Source organism: Protopterus annectens, chromosome 2.part0 (assembly GCF_019279795.1).
Source record: "Protopterus annectens isolate FY-2018-M chromosome 2.part0, PAN1.0, whole genome shotgun sequence".
NCBI lineage: Eukaryota > Metazoa > Chordata > Ceratodontiformes > Protopteridae > Protopterus > Protopterus annectens.
This window is the reverse complement of record NC_056728.1, coordinates 59,161,989-59,177,310: the sequence shown is the minus strand read 5'-3', so window position 1 is coordinate 59,177,310 and position 15,322 is coordinate 59,161,989. Positions and strand designations below refer to the sequence as shown.

The following is a 15,322-nucleotide window of genomic DNA, read 5'->3' as shown; positions in this document are numbered from 1 at the left end:
CGAGCACATCCAGTCGTCCTTCTGTAAGAATGGAAGGATCGATTGAAGCGTGACCATTCGGAACTTTTCCTTCTTGACAAAGGTGTTGAGATGGCTTAGGTCCAGAATCGGCCTCCAGTCCCCTGTTTTCTTTGGAACTAAAAAGAACCTTGAGTAAGTTCCGAATCCTATTTGGTCCGCTGGGACTGGTTGGATGACTCTTTTTTCTAGCAGCTTTGAAATTTCTGTAGCTGCTGGGTCTCGCAGATGGGGTGGTACATCTGGGAGTTTTCTCTTTGGAATGGGTGTGGATAGAAATGGGATTTTGTAACCTCTGGTAACAACGCTTTTACCCAATTGTCTGAAGAAAGGTTTTGCCAGGCCTGAGGGTATAAAGCTAGCGACCCCGACTGCCTCCAGAGCAGGACAGTCGGGCCTCCTCTCAGGAGTGCTGAAAAGGTTTGCCAGGGAGGTTATCCCTGTCACCTTGGTTTTATGGACCCCTCTGCCGCCAGGGCGTCTTCCACCTCTGCCCCCTCTGCCTCTAGAGGGGCATCACCCTGTGTGTTTGGGAAAGATCCTTGGGGTTTTGAAACCACATTTTCCCACCACGTTGCCCTTTGGGGTACGGTCTGGAAGGGTGGAAAACGGACTCCGACAGCAGACAGAGTCTTTCCCTCCTGTTCACACCGGGTAAGGGTCTCCTTTACTTTAGGGCCAAAAAGTGTGGCTCCATCAAATGGGGCGTTAGTAAAGGAAGACTTGAAGGCTTCCGCAAACGAACATAAGCGCATCCAGGATTGCCTACGAAGAGCAATCGCTGAAGCCGCTGCCCTACTCGATCCCTCAGCTGCGTATGATATCAGCCTCATGGACGAGTTTACAATGGATGTAAGGGTGTTGAGATGTGCTGTAACTTTCTCTGAAACAGCAGCATCTGTAGTACCCTGGAGGGTATCTCCCAACTCTTTGACTAGATCTCTCTGTAAGCGTGTAAAATGAGTCAAATAGTTCAGGGAACGCATAGAGAAAGCCGCTGAACTGAAAATGCGCTTCCCGTATCTGTCCATGGTCCTAGAATCTTTGTTAGGCGGATGGACAGATGAGGAAGATTCCGACATCTCCTTTTTCGTGGCCGCTGCCACCACCATGGCGTCTACTGGAACTCCTTTGGTGAGGTAAGCCTTGTCCTGTGGTGCCATAATGTACTTATTTGGCTTCCTAGGGACTGGTTCCACCGTGTCAGGTGTCTCCCACGCCCTTCGAGCAATCAACTCCATTAACTCATCGAAGGGCGGAGTGACCCAGGAGGAGGAAGGGCGAGCACCAAATGCCTTCAGCAAAACTGACTCATCCTCAGAAGGGGGGAGGTATTGCCAGTCACCTCTCTGTTTTAGGATCTCCAAGATGTCAGAAAAGGAGACATCTTCTGAAGGTGACTTAGGGGACCCTTCTGACTCATCCAAGTCAGTATCGGATGTCAAAGATTCTTGTGGAGAATCCAAGTGTCTCCTCTTACACAATCGTTTCCTAGGGACTTCTTCGTGGGAAACATCCGAAGAAGCCTCCGAGGAAGAGGGGGCACCCTCTAGGGGTGGCTGAGACACCGGTGCTCGACGCTTGGATGTAGCCGTGGGTGCAGAGGAGGATAACGTTCCTTTGTTTGGAGGAGAAGCTGTTCCTGCTGATGTGGTTGTCTGGGTAGACAACACCTTCCTCATGAGGTCGAAGGCCCCCGGGTCCCGAGTCGAGGTATCTCCCGGTTCCGAAGAAATGGGAAGAATCCCCGAAACAGGAACCGAAGGCACCGACCCCGAGGACGGAACAGAGTCTATCCGCGCCGAGGCTCCGAGAGGGAGTGTCGGAACCGAAACATCGGTCCGACTCTCGGTCCCGGAACCAAGGATGGATCTTCGGCCCCGAGACTCCAGTACCGGATCGGATGGAGTCGAGGTGAACGGTGCCGACCGAGAAAAAGACGGTTCTGGCACACAGGGCTCCACAATCATCAGTTCAGCTTCTTCCGGCTCCGAAGACTGGACAGGTCTCGGAGGAGGAACAGATGGAGATAGTGGCAGGCCTTCAAGTCTCGACATCAACTGAGAGGAGACCGAGATAAGCTTGGATAAGGCCGTATGCTCCATCAATTTCTGCACCACACGGTCCACATCGGTGTCGGAGAGGGGCCTGGAAGAACGAGTCGAAGGGATCGAAGACGGAGCCGACCTCAACAGAGTCGGTGGAGGGAGCTCCGTCACCGGTTCCAAGACTCGAGGCTCGGAAACTGCCAACAGTTGAACACTCGGCCCCGAAGTCTGTGGAACCGATGATCTAACTTTACCCGAAGAGCTCGGAGCCGATGACTTGGGCTCAGACGTCTTCGATTCCTTCGAGGATTTGGATGAAGCATCCAGAGCCTCCTGGAAAGAGGGTTTCAACAAACCTCTGTCCATCAGTTTCCTGCGCCTATCTGTCATGACCCTCCCACTAAAAGAGTGACAAATAGAACAGTCCACTTGTAAGTGGAGAGGGCCAAGGCAGTAGACACAGGAACTGTGGTTGTCCGTGACCGACATCTTTTGGCCACACTGGCAACGTTTGAATCCAGATTTCATTTTCTCAGACATTTTGTAGTAAGAGAAAAAAGTCAAGTCCAGTAACAGTCAATCCAGAGAAAAAAAGGGTCAAATCCGGTAAATATGTCAGTCCGTTTGTCAATCCAAGTAGGGGTGGTAGGCCCCGAAAAACTCTATACCAGTTAAAAGAAGTTAAACTAAGTTAACGGTACCGAGAATTTCTCTCTCTACACACACACCATACACTAAATACAATAACTAGTGTTTTTGAACAAGTTCTCTTGAAAATTTAACAAAAAGAAAGTTAAATCTTATCTGAAAACCCTCGAGCTAGCCTCCAGCGATGCGAATGCAGCAGCGGCAAACTAGATCTGAGGTAAAGGCAGAGGGGGATTGTGGGTATTAGATGTCCTCGAGCTTCTTCTCGATGCAGAGCTTGCAGTCGGCCGACACGGAGCCGAGGATCGGCTCCGAACCCATGTGTAAGAACAAAGGCGAGATTGAACACTCTCACATTAAGAGTTTCTAGTGTTGGGTGTGCAAGCCTCCTTAACACCTGATTGCCGAGGGCTGCAGTGTTTAATGTCTTTGTGGAATCAGCCATGCTGTTAACTTGGCATCTAAATTACATTATCAAACTTTTAAAAGTTCTAATGTCATATGGTCGACACCATATGATTGAACTTTTAAAAGTTTGAAAATGTAATAAAAAAATAAACCAAAGGAAAAAACCTACCTGAACAGTTTAAGCAGGGGGGCAAGACCCCCTGCACAACCCACACCCCCCGCTCTTTAAATATACCAGCTCCGAGATCGCACTACAATGCAGAAAAGGGAAATCTTCCCATTCCACACTGTACGGAGATCTCGGTTGAAATGTTCGAACTTTTAAAAGTTCGATCATATGTCAGCCATATGACGTTCAAATTTTTAAGAGTTCGACAACGTGACAGACCCTTAACTTGAGTGTGGCAAGGCCTGGATGTAGAAGCTTCCCTCCCTGTATGTGTGAGAAGGTCTGTGGTGTAAGGCAGGGTAAAGAGAAGTGCATGTTCATGCTGAGGAACATGGGGTACCAGTGCTGCCTTGGCCAATCTGGGGCAATCAGGATAGCCCTTGGTCCTTCTCTGATCTTCAGAGTAGAACCCTGGGTAACAGAGAAAGTGGGGGAAAGGTGTACACAAACAGGCTGCCCCAGTGGAAGGAGAGGGTGTCCATCCTCCAGGTTTCTGGGTGAAACTGTCTTGAGCAGAACTTGGCCAGTTGACTGTTCTGTCAGCATGCGAAAAGGTCCATGTCTGGCTCCCCTCAAATGTGAGTGATCTGTATGAAGGTCTCCCTGTGCAACTGCCACTTGTGGGAGTCCATGATTTGTCTGCTTAAAGTGATCTGCCAGGGTGCTTTGCTTCCCTGGGAGGTACTGAGCTAAGAGATGCAGTCCTAGATTCAATGCTGACTGCGCCACATTTCCATGGCAAGGCAACATAGGGGGGTAGGAATGAGTTCGTTGATGTACCACATGACAGTGGTGTTGTCTGTCCTGATTAGGGGTACCCCTGGTGACAGATGCTCTTGAAAGGTTAGGATAGCTCTGTGCACTGCCAGCATTTTTTTCATATTGATGTGTAAACTTATAGTGTCCTGTTCCCAAAAGGCCTGGGTTTGCAGAGTTCCAGTGTGGGCTCCCCAGGCAATGTCTGAGGCATCCGTGATCAAGGTCTTCTTGTGCGGGTGAAGGACATCCCTTGTTTAGGGAGGAAGCCTGGGCCTACCAGAGGAGTTCCTTCTTTAAGCAAGGGATTAGTGGTAGTTGGTGCTCCAGAGACTGGGAGTGTTGCCACCAGAGGTTCCTCCTTAGGTACCATTGCAGTTTCCGCATATGCAATCTGGCCAGGGGTACCAGCAGGATGCAGGAGACCATGTATCCCAAGGCTTGTAATATTTGCCTGGCTGTGAGGTGGGTCTTTTGAGCTAGCTGGTGAAGTAGGACTGCAGAAAGGTCTGCTTCGGGGGGGGGGGCATTTGCTTGGATGTGTCCAGCAGGGTGCCCATGAAAGTAATCCTTCATATGGGTAGCAGCTGGGACTTCTCCATGTTTATGGTGAACCCCAGTGAAATCAGTATGGTCTGCACAAAGGAGAGGTCCTGTAGGAGCTTTTCCTTGGTTTCTGCCTGAATGAAGCAGTTGTCCAGATAGGGGTAAAATGTGTATAGCTCTCTGTCTGCAGTAAGCAATGACTGGATCCAAACACTTTGTAAAGACTCTGGGAGCAGTGGATAAGCCAAAAAGTAGTGCAGAGAATTATTGGGACCCTGCTCTGAACCTTAAGTAACTCCTGCAGGACTCTCTGATAGGAATATGCAGGTAGGCATCCTTCAGGTCTAGGGTCACTAGCCAGGCTTGTGGTAGGAGCATAGGCAGTAGTTTTTGTAGTGTGAACAGTTTGAATTTTGGAACCAGAAGGGACAGATTCAGGGTAGAGAGGTCTAGGATACAGCGCCATGTGCCCTCTCTTCTGGGAACCAGGAACAGCCTTGACTAAAATCCCTTTGCAGTCTCTGTTCCTTGGTCATGGGTTCTACAGCACCCTGGGCGTAAAGTTTTTGGATCTGGTGAATAGCTTCTGCTGTCTGGTTGGCAGGGATGTCTGGGCAACCTAATCCCCTTGTTTTTTCTTTGAATAGAATCTGTACCCTCTGGTAACAATTTTCAGGACCCATAGATCTGAGGTGATATCCTGCCAGTTTTCTAGGAAGAGAAAAAGTCTTCCTCCCAGCTTGTCTGGAGACCTGGGGAGCAGAGGGGAGGGAGTTATTGTGATTCTCTGGTGAAGGAAGTGGGCTTAGAACTCTCCTGTCTTGGAGGGGCTGTGGACCACTGCCTAGGTCTTTGTTGGCTGTGTGCCTGCAGCCTAGGGGTTCTGTCTCTGCGTCCCTTTCGCTGAACTGGCTTAGCCAGACAGGGAAAGACCAGTGCTTGATAGGGAAGTTTCTGGTGAACCTGGGAGGCTGCACCTGCAAAAAGTCTGACAGTCTGCATGGATCTGACTTTGTCCTCCATTTTCTTGATGAACTCCTTGGCCTTGGGGCCAAACAACTGCTCTTTATCAAAAAGGAATCAAAGTTTGGATTTTACCTGGTCAGGCAAAGGTTGCTCCCTTAACCAGGCGTGCCTTCTAATAACTGATCCTGTAGCTGCAAGCCCTGGTAGAGGCTTCCAAGGCATCATAACCACAATGTAAGAAATGCTTAGCTACCCGAGAGCTTAACCGTATGAGGTCTGTTGATTCTCTGGTAGTGTTACTGTCAGACAAGGCAGATATTTTCTGTTTAATAAGTTCAAGCACATTCTGATGGAATTTGATCATATGAAACTGACAGTTTAATGCCCTAACGGCTAACGTATCTGAGGTGTAAACCTTTTTACCCATTTTGTCTACAGCTTTGCTTTCTTTGTCAGTTGGTATGGGGTTTTTAGAAGAACTTGCTCTAGCTCCCTTAGAGCCCTGAATAATTACTTTAGGATCTGTAGTAGGGTTTTTAAATGGGTATTTGTGAGAGTCTTGCACCCTGTAGTATCCATCAGGTTTTCTGGATGCAGGAGGGAAGTGTGCCTGAAGATAGAGCTGACTCTAGAAAAACATCCTCTACTACATCCAGGATTGGAGGAATGGTCAGAGGCTCATGCTGAGGCAGATGCAGAAATTCTCTGAGACTTTTTAGACTGGGGGTTAGTCCTGGGCCTCCCACTGAAAATGTTCTTTGAGAGTGTTTGGAGTTTCCTCAAAATAAAGGTCCTCAAGGGGAGGGACAGTGGGAATGGGAGCATCAGAGACATTGAATGCTGCTAAGGGCTGGTCTTCCATGTCTGACTCCTCCAGATCTGAATCCATTGATTCTGGGTCTGTGAGGATTTCGGGGGGGGGGGGGGTCTTTCTTTTGGCTGGTGTGGGAGGGGGAGGTTGGCTACCCCTGATCAGAGCCATCCGGTCCTGTGTCATTCTGAGAAGTTGCTATGACTGAGGGGCTGGCTGGCTAGTACTAGTTTGGTGGCTGTGGCTCTGTGGAGGGATATTTTTGGGGGGTAGATTTTGGCTTGGGCCTAGCTAGTTCAGTAGCCTTATACAGAGTCAATTTGACCAGTGATGTCGGTCTAACCCTGGCTTCAGGTGTTGGTCGGGGCTCCGCTGAAGCTGGTGCCTGCAAAGCGATTCTGGTCCCAACTGCGTGAGGAAAAAACGACATCTTGGCAGGAGGAGCTTGATCCAGTGGCGTACCGGACTCTGAATGGGTCTTGGTAGAGGCCTGCAGCGGATTGTCGGCTGTCGTCAAGGGCTGCGTATGTACCTCACTGACTTCAGCTGTAACCTTGCTTTGAGAAAGGGTGGACAGAAGTCGGGGTCGTCAGAGGGCCTAACTTTTGGAGGCCTATCCTTGTCTTTTTTTCTTTCTAGGAAAGTCAAACTGCCTGAGAGAACGACGCCATTTTGCATTGCTGGAAGGACAGACTAAAATGCCTAGTTACAATATTAGCTCTTCTTTTTATAGTATGGGCATTAAAGAGGGCACAGAACAGACACCCTGGAACATCGTGGTCTGGGCCTAAACAGGTGAAGCAGAGAGAATGGAAGTCTTGGGTGTGGGATCTGCTTTCCACAACTGAGACAGTTATTAACTTTCTCTGACATCGGTTTAAGGCAAGAAAAAATTCCCCAATGGGGTACTTAGCTTTAGACAGTTGTCTTCACTCTGGCAACGGCCGACCGACACACTTGCAAAACTGCTTCTGCTTCAGGCTCCACAGCAAGAAAGACTGATGTAATGGCGTTGACTGTCTCCCTTTGTAGCCCTGATGACCTGACATCAGCCACACTCACAGAACAGCTGACACAGGAGGGAAACCTTTACTCTGGTACTCAGGCCGGCCGAGGGCTACCCAGCAGGGATAACCCACAAGTGATGACTGCAACAGTGAAACACTAAGAACATCAGAACGCATCTATTCTCCCATGATATGAACACCCCATACTCTCTGCTACTTCTATCAGGCACCCAAGATGCTATCAAACTCTGGTCATCTGGATAAGGATTTATCCCTCTACACCAGCAAAGCAGCTACAAAACCAGGTTTACTTGTCACATAAAAGCTCCATTAGAAAAACAAAGAAATCAAATTATTTTGTTTAAAACCAAACTACTGCAACGAATGGTTTCAAAAGAAGCAGAAGTAAACAATTCTTTTAATTGCTGTACTACTTCAAGCACCAACTACAATTATCTTTTCACACTTCAAAGTACATGCAAAAATAGCAAAGAAAAATTACACCGTATAACTGATTTTCCAAAACTGCAACATTTACATCTGCATTACAAGCATCTTACCTGCCAACATACTAACAACTGACAAGAGGATTTTCTCAACGCTTTGCACAGGGCTCCAGCGCTCTGCACTACTTTCATATCCCATAGGATCATCTCCAGGGGCATGCAGGATCGATATGCACACTCTTCCATCAGGATAGACTAAAGAAAGAAGAAACCATTTATTAGACAACTGACACTTAATCCTATTATAGTCTTTTGGCAGAAGTAGACAAGATTATTTGCCAATTCCACCAGACTACCGTAACTGTTTTAAATTCAACTTTTAATTCAACACTAATTTTTTTCATATTTAGAAATATATATATTCTATTATATGATCTTAGGTTACAGCGGCCTCACTAAAGAAAATCACTGACATCTTTAAGAATATAATGCATTACTATACACCACAATATAGCACATGAACAGCAGCCAAACTGCACCAAACACACTAAATTAAGAGTGTAAATTTTCAGGTTATGCACTTCTATGTGACTGGCTGGCATCAAGATCCACCACCACAAAGTACAGTTGTGTACCTACCATAAATGCAGATGTTAGAGTGTATTCACTGTTGCAGTCATTACACTTGGGTTATCCTGCTGGCAGGATACCCGCAGTCGGCCTGAATTCCAAAGTCCTGGTCCGGCGTCGGTTGCTGTCGCCTCTTCCATAACATCAGTGCGCGAGGGGTATAAAAGATGCAGCAGATGCCATTTTCTTCAGTTTTTCTTGCCCCAGATGTCAGGTGCCCCCAAAAGGGTAGGCTGTAAAAAATTATGAACATAAAAAAGCATGCACATAACCTTCCTCTACAAGCAAATACACCACATAGGTTGTATAGAAGAGAGAGGTACAGATAATTCCCAGCAAAGAAAACAAAGGGGGAAGGTGGGAGGGTAACCTGGACTGCAACAGTGAATACACTCGAACATCTACATTTATGGTCGGTACATAACTGTACTATGTTCATCGTGTTTCACTGTTGCAGTCATTAAACTTGGGTTGAATCCCAAAGCTGAGGTTGGGTGGCTGGGCCTAAATAGAGTTAGGAGTGGCTATGAGGCCCTGCAGAACTGCAGTGGCAAAGCCCGCTCTGGATTTAGAGTAGAGAAGTAAATGGTAGTGCTTTGTAAATGTGTGCACTGAAGTCCATGTTGCAGCCTCCAAAATATCCTTGGTTGGTACTCCTCTGAGGAAGGCTGCTGAAGTAGCTGCTGCTCTGGTAGAATGTGGCCTAATGCCCTTGGGCACAGATTTGCCATGTTGTGAATAGCAGAAACGAATGCAGTGGCCTATCCATTTTGAAATAGTCTGCTTTGAAATGGCTTTTCCTTGGGAACCTGCAGCATATGCCACTAAGAGTTGCTCAGTCTTTCTGAAGGCATTAGTTTTGTCCAAGTAAAAGCGTAGCTGTGTATGTCCAAAGTATGCAGATTTCTCTCCCCCTTATTCTGTGGGTTTGGATAAAAGGTAGGCAAATGTATGGTTTGATTAAGAGCCATGCTGGACACTACCTTAGGCATAAATGTCGGGTTTGTCCTTAGAGAAACCCTGTCCTGATGGAAAATAATGAAAGGTTCCACAGCCATTAGTGCCTGTAACTCTGAGACTCTTCTTGCTGAAGTTATTGCTAGGAGAAGAGCGGTTTTCCATGACAAGTATTTTATCGCTGCTGTATTGGCAGGCTCAAAAGGAGGCAGAGTGAGCTTTTCCAAGACAAAGTTGAGGTCCCATGTAGGTATTGGAGCTCTCCTTGGAGGGCTTATGTTTTTGGCCCCTCTGAGAAACTGTCTTAGCAGTGGATGAGAAAAAATAGGTGGTTCCGTATTGTAATGAGCTGAAATGGCAGAGGCATGGATCTTAATTGATGAGGATAGGCCTTTGTCCAGCATCTCAGTTAGGTATTGCAAAATCTGAGGAATATTAGGTTCTAGCGAGTCAATTCTCTGTGCTTGGTTCCAAGCACAGAATCTTTTCCATTTTTGTGCATAAGATTTTCTGATGCTGGCCCTTCTGGCCTCCAAAATTACATCCATCACTGCTTTAGAGAGAGGTGTGTTTTGAAAGATTACATTAACCGCCATGCAGCCAGATTTAGGGTTCTGAGTTGGCTGTGCAAGATCTGATTGTTCTGTTGGGTCAGAAAATGAGGTATTAGAGGCAACGTCCAGGCTGGGCCCTCAGACAAGCTCTTTAGGATTGGGTACCAGTGCTGGCATGGCCAGTCTGGGCAATCAGTATAATTTTTGGCTTCTCTTGTCTGACCTTTAGGAGTACCTTTGGAGAGGAGAGGCAGAGGAGGGAAGGCATATACTTAAGGGCTTTCCAGCTGAATGAAAGGGCGTCCACTTTCCATGCTTGCTTGTGATAAGTCCGAGAGCAGAATCTCTGTAGCTGGCAGTTATGAGGGGAGGCGATAGATCTATGTCTGGGCATCCCCGTTATGTTGAAGATTTGTAGATCCAGTTTCCACTCATGAGGATCCATGAGGTTTCTGCTTAGTCAGTCTGCCAAAGTATTTGTCTTTCCTGGCAGGAATTGTGCTTGCAGATGTACTTGGTAAGTCAAGGCTATGTTCCACAAAGTCATGGCTTGCCTGCAGAGGGGGTGGGAATGTGTGCCCCCTTGCTTATGTACCACATGACTGTAGTATTGTCCATCTTTATCATTAGTTGTCCTGGATGAAGTAGGTCCTTGAAGGCTGTCAGGGCATTTTGTACGGCTAGCATCTCTTTTTGATTTATATGTAGATGCATTTGGTTTGTGGGCCATGTGCCCTAAATACATTTTCCTGCCATGTGTGCCCCCCAGGCATAATCCGATGCATCTGTTGTTAGTGTCTGCCTGGCAGTGAGTAAGGTGAATGGCTGTCCCCTGTTGTGGTGACAGGCTTGTGCCCACCATAGAAATTCCTGTTGCAAGCAGGGAATAAGAGTAATTACTGTTTCCAGGCTGTGGCAATGTTGAATCCAAACACTTTTTAATATACCATTGTAGGTTCCTCATATGCAGTCTTGCATATGGAATTATTAGAATGCTGGATGGCATGTAGCCCTAAGCCTGCAGAATTTTACTTGCAGATAACTGGGTCTTTGTTGCCACGTCTTTGAAGTAAGAAGTCAGATGCCTTTGTTTGTCTGGCGTGAGAAGCCATCTGGTAAGTTGTATTTAAGCTTGCACCCAGGAATTTTATCTCTTGAGAGGGCACTAGTTTTGATTTCTTTTCGTTTACTGTGTACCCTAGGCAAATTAGTAATCTTTTTACAAACGCCAGATGCTGTAGTAGAATATCTTTGTCCTTTGCTTGAATAAGGCAGTCGTCCAAGTAGGGGTATATTTGAATTCCTCGGTCTGCAAAATGCAATTACTGGTGCCAGGCATTTTGTGAAGACCCTGGGCTCAGTAGATAAGCCAAAGTGCAATGCAGAGAATTGGTAGTGCATTGAGCCAGCTATGAATCTGAGGTATCTTCTGCAAGATTGTCTGGTTGAGACATGCAGGTATGCCTCTGAGGTCCAAAGTTAAGAGCCAAGCCTTGTTGTCCAGCATGGCAGAAGCTGTTGTAGAGTCAACATTTTGAATTTTGGGACATCCAGAAAAGTATTTAGAATAGACAGGTCCAGAATTGGTCTCCAGGCTTTGTCCTTTCTTGGTACTAAGAAAAGTCTTGAGTAAAATCCTTTTCCCTGCTCTTGTTGTGGCACTGGCTGGATAGCACCCATGTCAATGAGAGATGAAACTTATTTTTGTGCTTCTTGCCATTGATTGCGTGGCAGGTCTGGCATACCTTTTGCCTTTGGAAGGGTGTGAAAATGGAACCTGTAGCCCTGAGAGATTATATTTAAGACCAATTTGTCCTGGGTGATCTTGTGACAGTTTTGAGAAAAAAGTGCTAGCTTCCCCCCTAAGGATGCTGCCAAAAAATAAGTGCTTGGCATTGGCAAAGGGAAGTCATTGGGACTGTTTTCTAGAAGGCTGTGATTTGTCTTCTCCGCTTTTGGAGGTAGAAGCACCCCATTGTTTGGGCCTGTATGAGCCCTGGGGCTGTTGCCTACCTGTAGGGTGTCTGTATCTGCCTCTTTGTGGTCTGACACTGGAAAGGACCAATATTAGAGGGACAGTTTCTGCTAAATCTGGGTGGCTGTACCTGTAAGAAATCCTTTACTGTCTGCATAGATTTTGCCTTATCCTCCATTTTCTTTAACACCTCCTCTGCCTTAACACCAAACAAAGTATCATGCTGTAATGGAGCATCCAATAATTTTGCTTTAACATGATCAGGCAGATTCTGTTCCTTTAACCAAGCATGCCTTCTAATAACAGAACCTGTAACAGCGGCCCTGCACGAGGCCTCCAGTGAATCATAGTCACATTGCAAAGTATGTTTTCCCACTTGTTCAACTGCATGTAATATATCCTGCAATTCTTTGTTCTCAGTACATTCAGAATTTGTCAACATTTTTTGTTTTAACGACATTAAGTATTGTTGATATTTAAGCATATGAAACTGACAATTTAAAGCCCTTACAGCCAAAGTAGCAGAAGTGTAAACTTTTTTCCCCCATCTGTCCAAAGCCCTAGAATCTCTGTCTGAGGGGACAGGGTTTTTGGCAGAAGCAGCCTTGACCCCCTTTTGGGACCCTGTGAGATGGTTTCTGGGTCAGCAGCAGGGTTTTGTAAAGAAATTTATGGGTGTCTGGAACCCTGTAGTATCTGTCTGGCTCAACAGGGGCAGGAGGTAAAGAGTCTGGAGACAGGCCGGACTCTCAGAAAACATCATCCACTATGTCTAGAACAGGGGGAATTGCAAGAGGTCTATGCTGTGGAAGTAAAAGAAAGTCCCCAAGTCTTTTCTTAGATTCGGAATAATCCTGGCTCTCCCAATGGAAATGCTCTCTCATGGTATGCAGGGTTTCCCCAAAAGAATAGTCCTCAGGAGGAGAAGCTGAAGGAATAGAATCTTCAGCATCAGAATCCTCATAGGGAGGAACAGAATATTCCTGATCAGAAGTGGAATCAGAGGAAATGGAGGGGGGTGGGAACCCGTGATCAAAAGTAATTAAGTCTTCGGCCATTCTGAGCATCTGTTTCTTAGGCATAGAAGCCTGTCCTGGAGAATGCTGAACTGGTTTCCTTGTCTTTAAAACTGTTTTAGACTTTGCCTTGGATGCTGAAGTAGGCTTTATATAAAGTTGTGTAGGTCTGAAGACACCCTCAGAAGCGGATGCCTGCTCAGCGGCTCCGGACCCATCTGAGGGATTAATTTCCGAAAGGCCAATACCTTGAATATCCAGAGGCCTAGCTGTCTCCACGTGGGAGTCGGAAGCGGCCTGTGGCTCTGAGGTAGTGGGAGTCAGAGGCTGCGAAAGTGCCTCACTGAGCACAGACGACTTGCCTAGAAGAGGCTTCGTTGTTGGTTTTGGACCTCGGATGCTTGTCCTTGTCTTTATCCTTGCGTTTCTTATGAATTCCGGTCGTCGGTTGTTCAGACAGCATTATGTAGTTAAACCTTCTACCAAAATACTGAAATGCAAAGTCGTACAGACGCTTAATAGTGCGTTGGTTAAATCTAGCACAAAACCGACAACTAGCAATGTCGTGGTCATGGCCTAGGCAAGGAATACAGTAACAGTGGAAATCCTTATGAGGTATTTGCTTCCCACAAAAAATACAATTGTTAACTTTTTTCTGACATCGGTCTGGAGCAAGAAAAAAGTTTCACCAATGGGTACTTAGCTTTATTGAAGACTTCGGATCTGAAATTCGATTTCGAAAATCTCAGGAGTCGGCCGACCTGCACTTGCGAACTGCTTTGCTTCGGGCACCGCGTGGCAAGAAAGACTGAAGAAAATGGATTTGGCTGCATCTTTTATACCCCTGGCACACTGACGTCAGGGAAGAGACAGCAACCGACGTCGGACCAGGACTTTGGAATTCAGGCCGACTGTGGGTAGCCTGCCAGCAAGATAACCCAAGTGTAATGACTGCAACAGTGAAACACGAACATTGAACTTGTATCACTAACACTGTGGAACAATACCCTAAGCTGCAAAACACCAGGATAGCCAAGAACTTCAAGATTAACAATATAGACTGATTTTAAAAAAATCTGTAAATGTGGCCACAGCTCATGGCATCTTTATTTATTTACACTTTGCTAAATAGTTTAGTCCCACTAGCTCAATGGCCTTTTTTCAGGGGAAACCCAAGGACCACCAAACTTGCCCATTTGTTCTTTGGTAAGTGCAGTGGGATCTTTTACTTCACCGACTCTGGCAGATACGGCCTTAGTTTAACATCTTATCTGAAGTACAGCTCACTCAGGAATGAAGCCCATAAAATTTATCCAACTACATGGTGTGGAAATAGAACCCACAGCACTGTGATCTTCCAGCACCAAAGATAAGTGTGCTAGCTGCTGAGATACTGTGCTGCAATACTGATCAATTCAAGAAGACAGGGGATACTAGTGTTGTGCCCTGGCTAGAATAAAACATTTTAAATATCTGTGTGAAAGCATCCTTTTCAATGGGTCTACTACTGACATCAAATTCCTTTCCTCAACTTAGCTACCCTAAACAAAACCAATGTCATTCCTTCCTTCCTTCTGTCTTGTCTTTCGGCTTTTCCTGGTTAGGGGTCGACACAGCGGAACTCCGGTCCGCTAATGATTGGCAGTAGATTTTTACGTGCTGGCTTGCCGGGCCTAACGCACAACCTTCAGCGAAGGAACGCCCATTCACGCATGTCCACACACAGAAGATGCTCTGAGAATCGAACGTGTAACGTCTAACTGAGGCGACAACGCTACCGCAGCACCACCACCGCAGTCTAATGTCATTCCTTCCTAAAAATATAAATCAAAGCACTGGCCTTAATTTTATCTCTTCCAACAGACACACACACACACAAAAAAAAAAAAAAAAAATTACTATGAATTACGGGTAATTTAAAATTTGATCTGCACATTGACAATGCAGTCAAAAAATACATACTGCAAACTAGGTTCTCTTTACAAAGCAAAGCACCTAAGTGATCACAGAAAAAAATAGCTGCCACCTCCCTTCTCCTTCCTACCCTCCTATATGCAAAATATTTACAAATTTCAACACTTCCAAGCACAAACTAGAAAGCACCTACAAGAAAATTAGCAAATTCGCCTGCAGACTCCAAAACCACTCCCATCACTGCACGGTGCTCACTACCCTAAACTAGCTTGAATTCAACACTTGACCCTCTCTCAGCACACAAAATAGTTCATCATCCACTTAAAACATCCTGTCAAATCTTATTCAGCAGCATATACCAAATACAACCCCAAGATCCTCAGAACCAACTTGTGCTAATAAATCTAATTATGACAGTGACTCACTGTTCTGTGTCACCAACTCCAAGGCACG

The 15,322-nt window shown here is 46.2% G+C and overlaps 1 protein-coding gene across 1 annotated transcript in view; it reads right to left on the bottom strand.

The window, feature by feature from the left end:
- Window positions 1-15,322, bottom strand: part of UBE2G2 (ubiquitin conjugating enzyme E2 G2) — a 435,886-nt gene that overhangs the window by 84,141 nt on the left and 336,423 nt on the right. Inside the window, exon 5 of the mRNA XM_044060548.1 lies at window positions 7,938-8,078. Coding sequence (XP_043916483.1) covers window positions 7,938-8,078 — 141 coding nt within the window. The remainder of the gene's footprint in view (window positions 1-7,937; window positions 8,079-15,322) is intronic.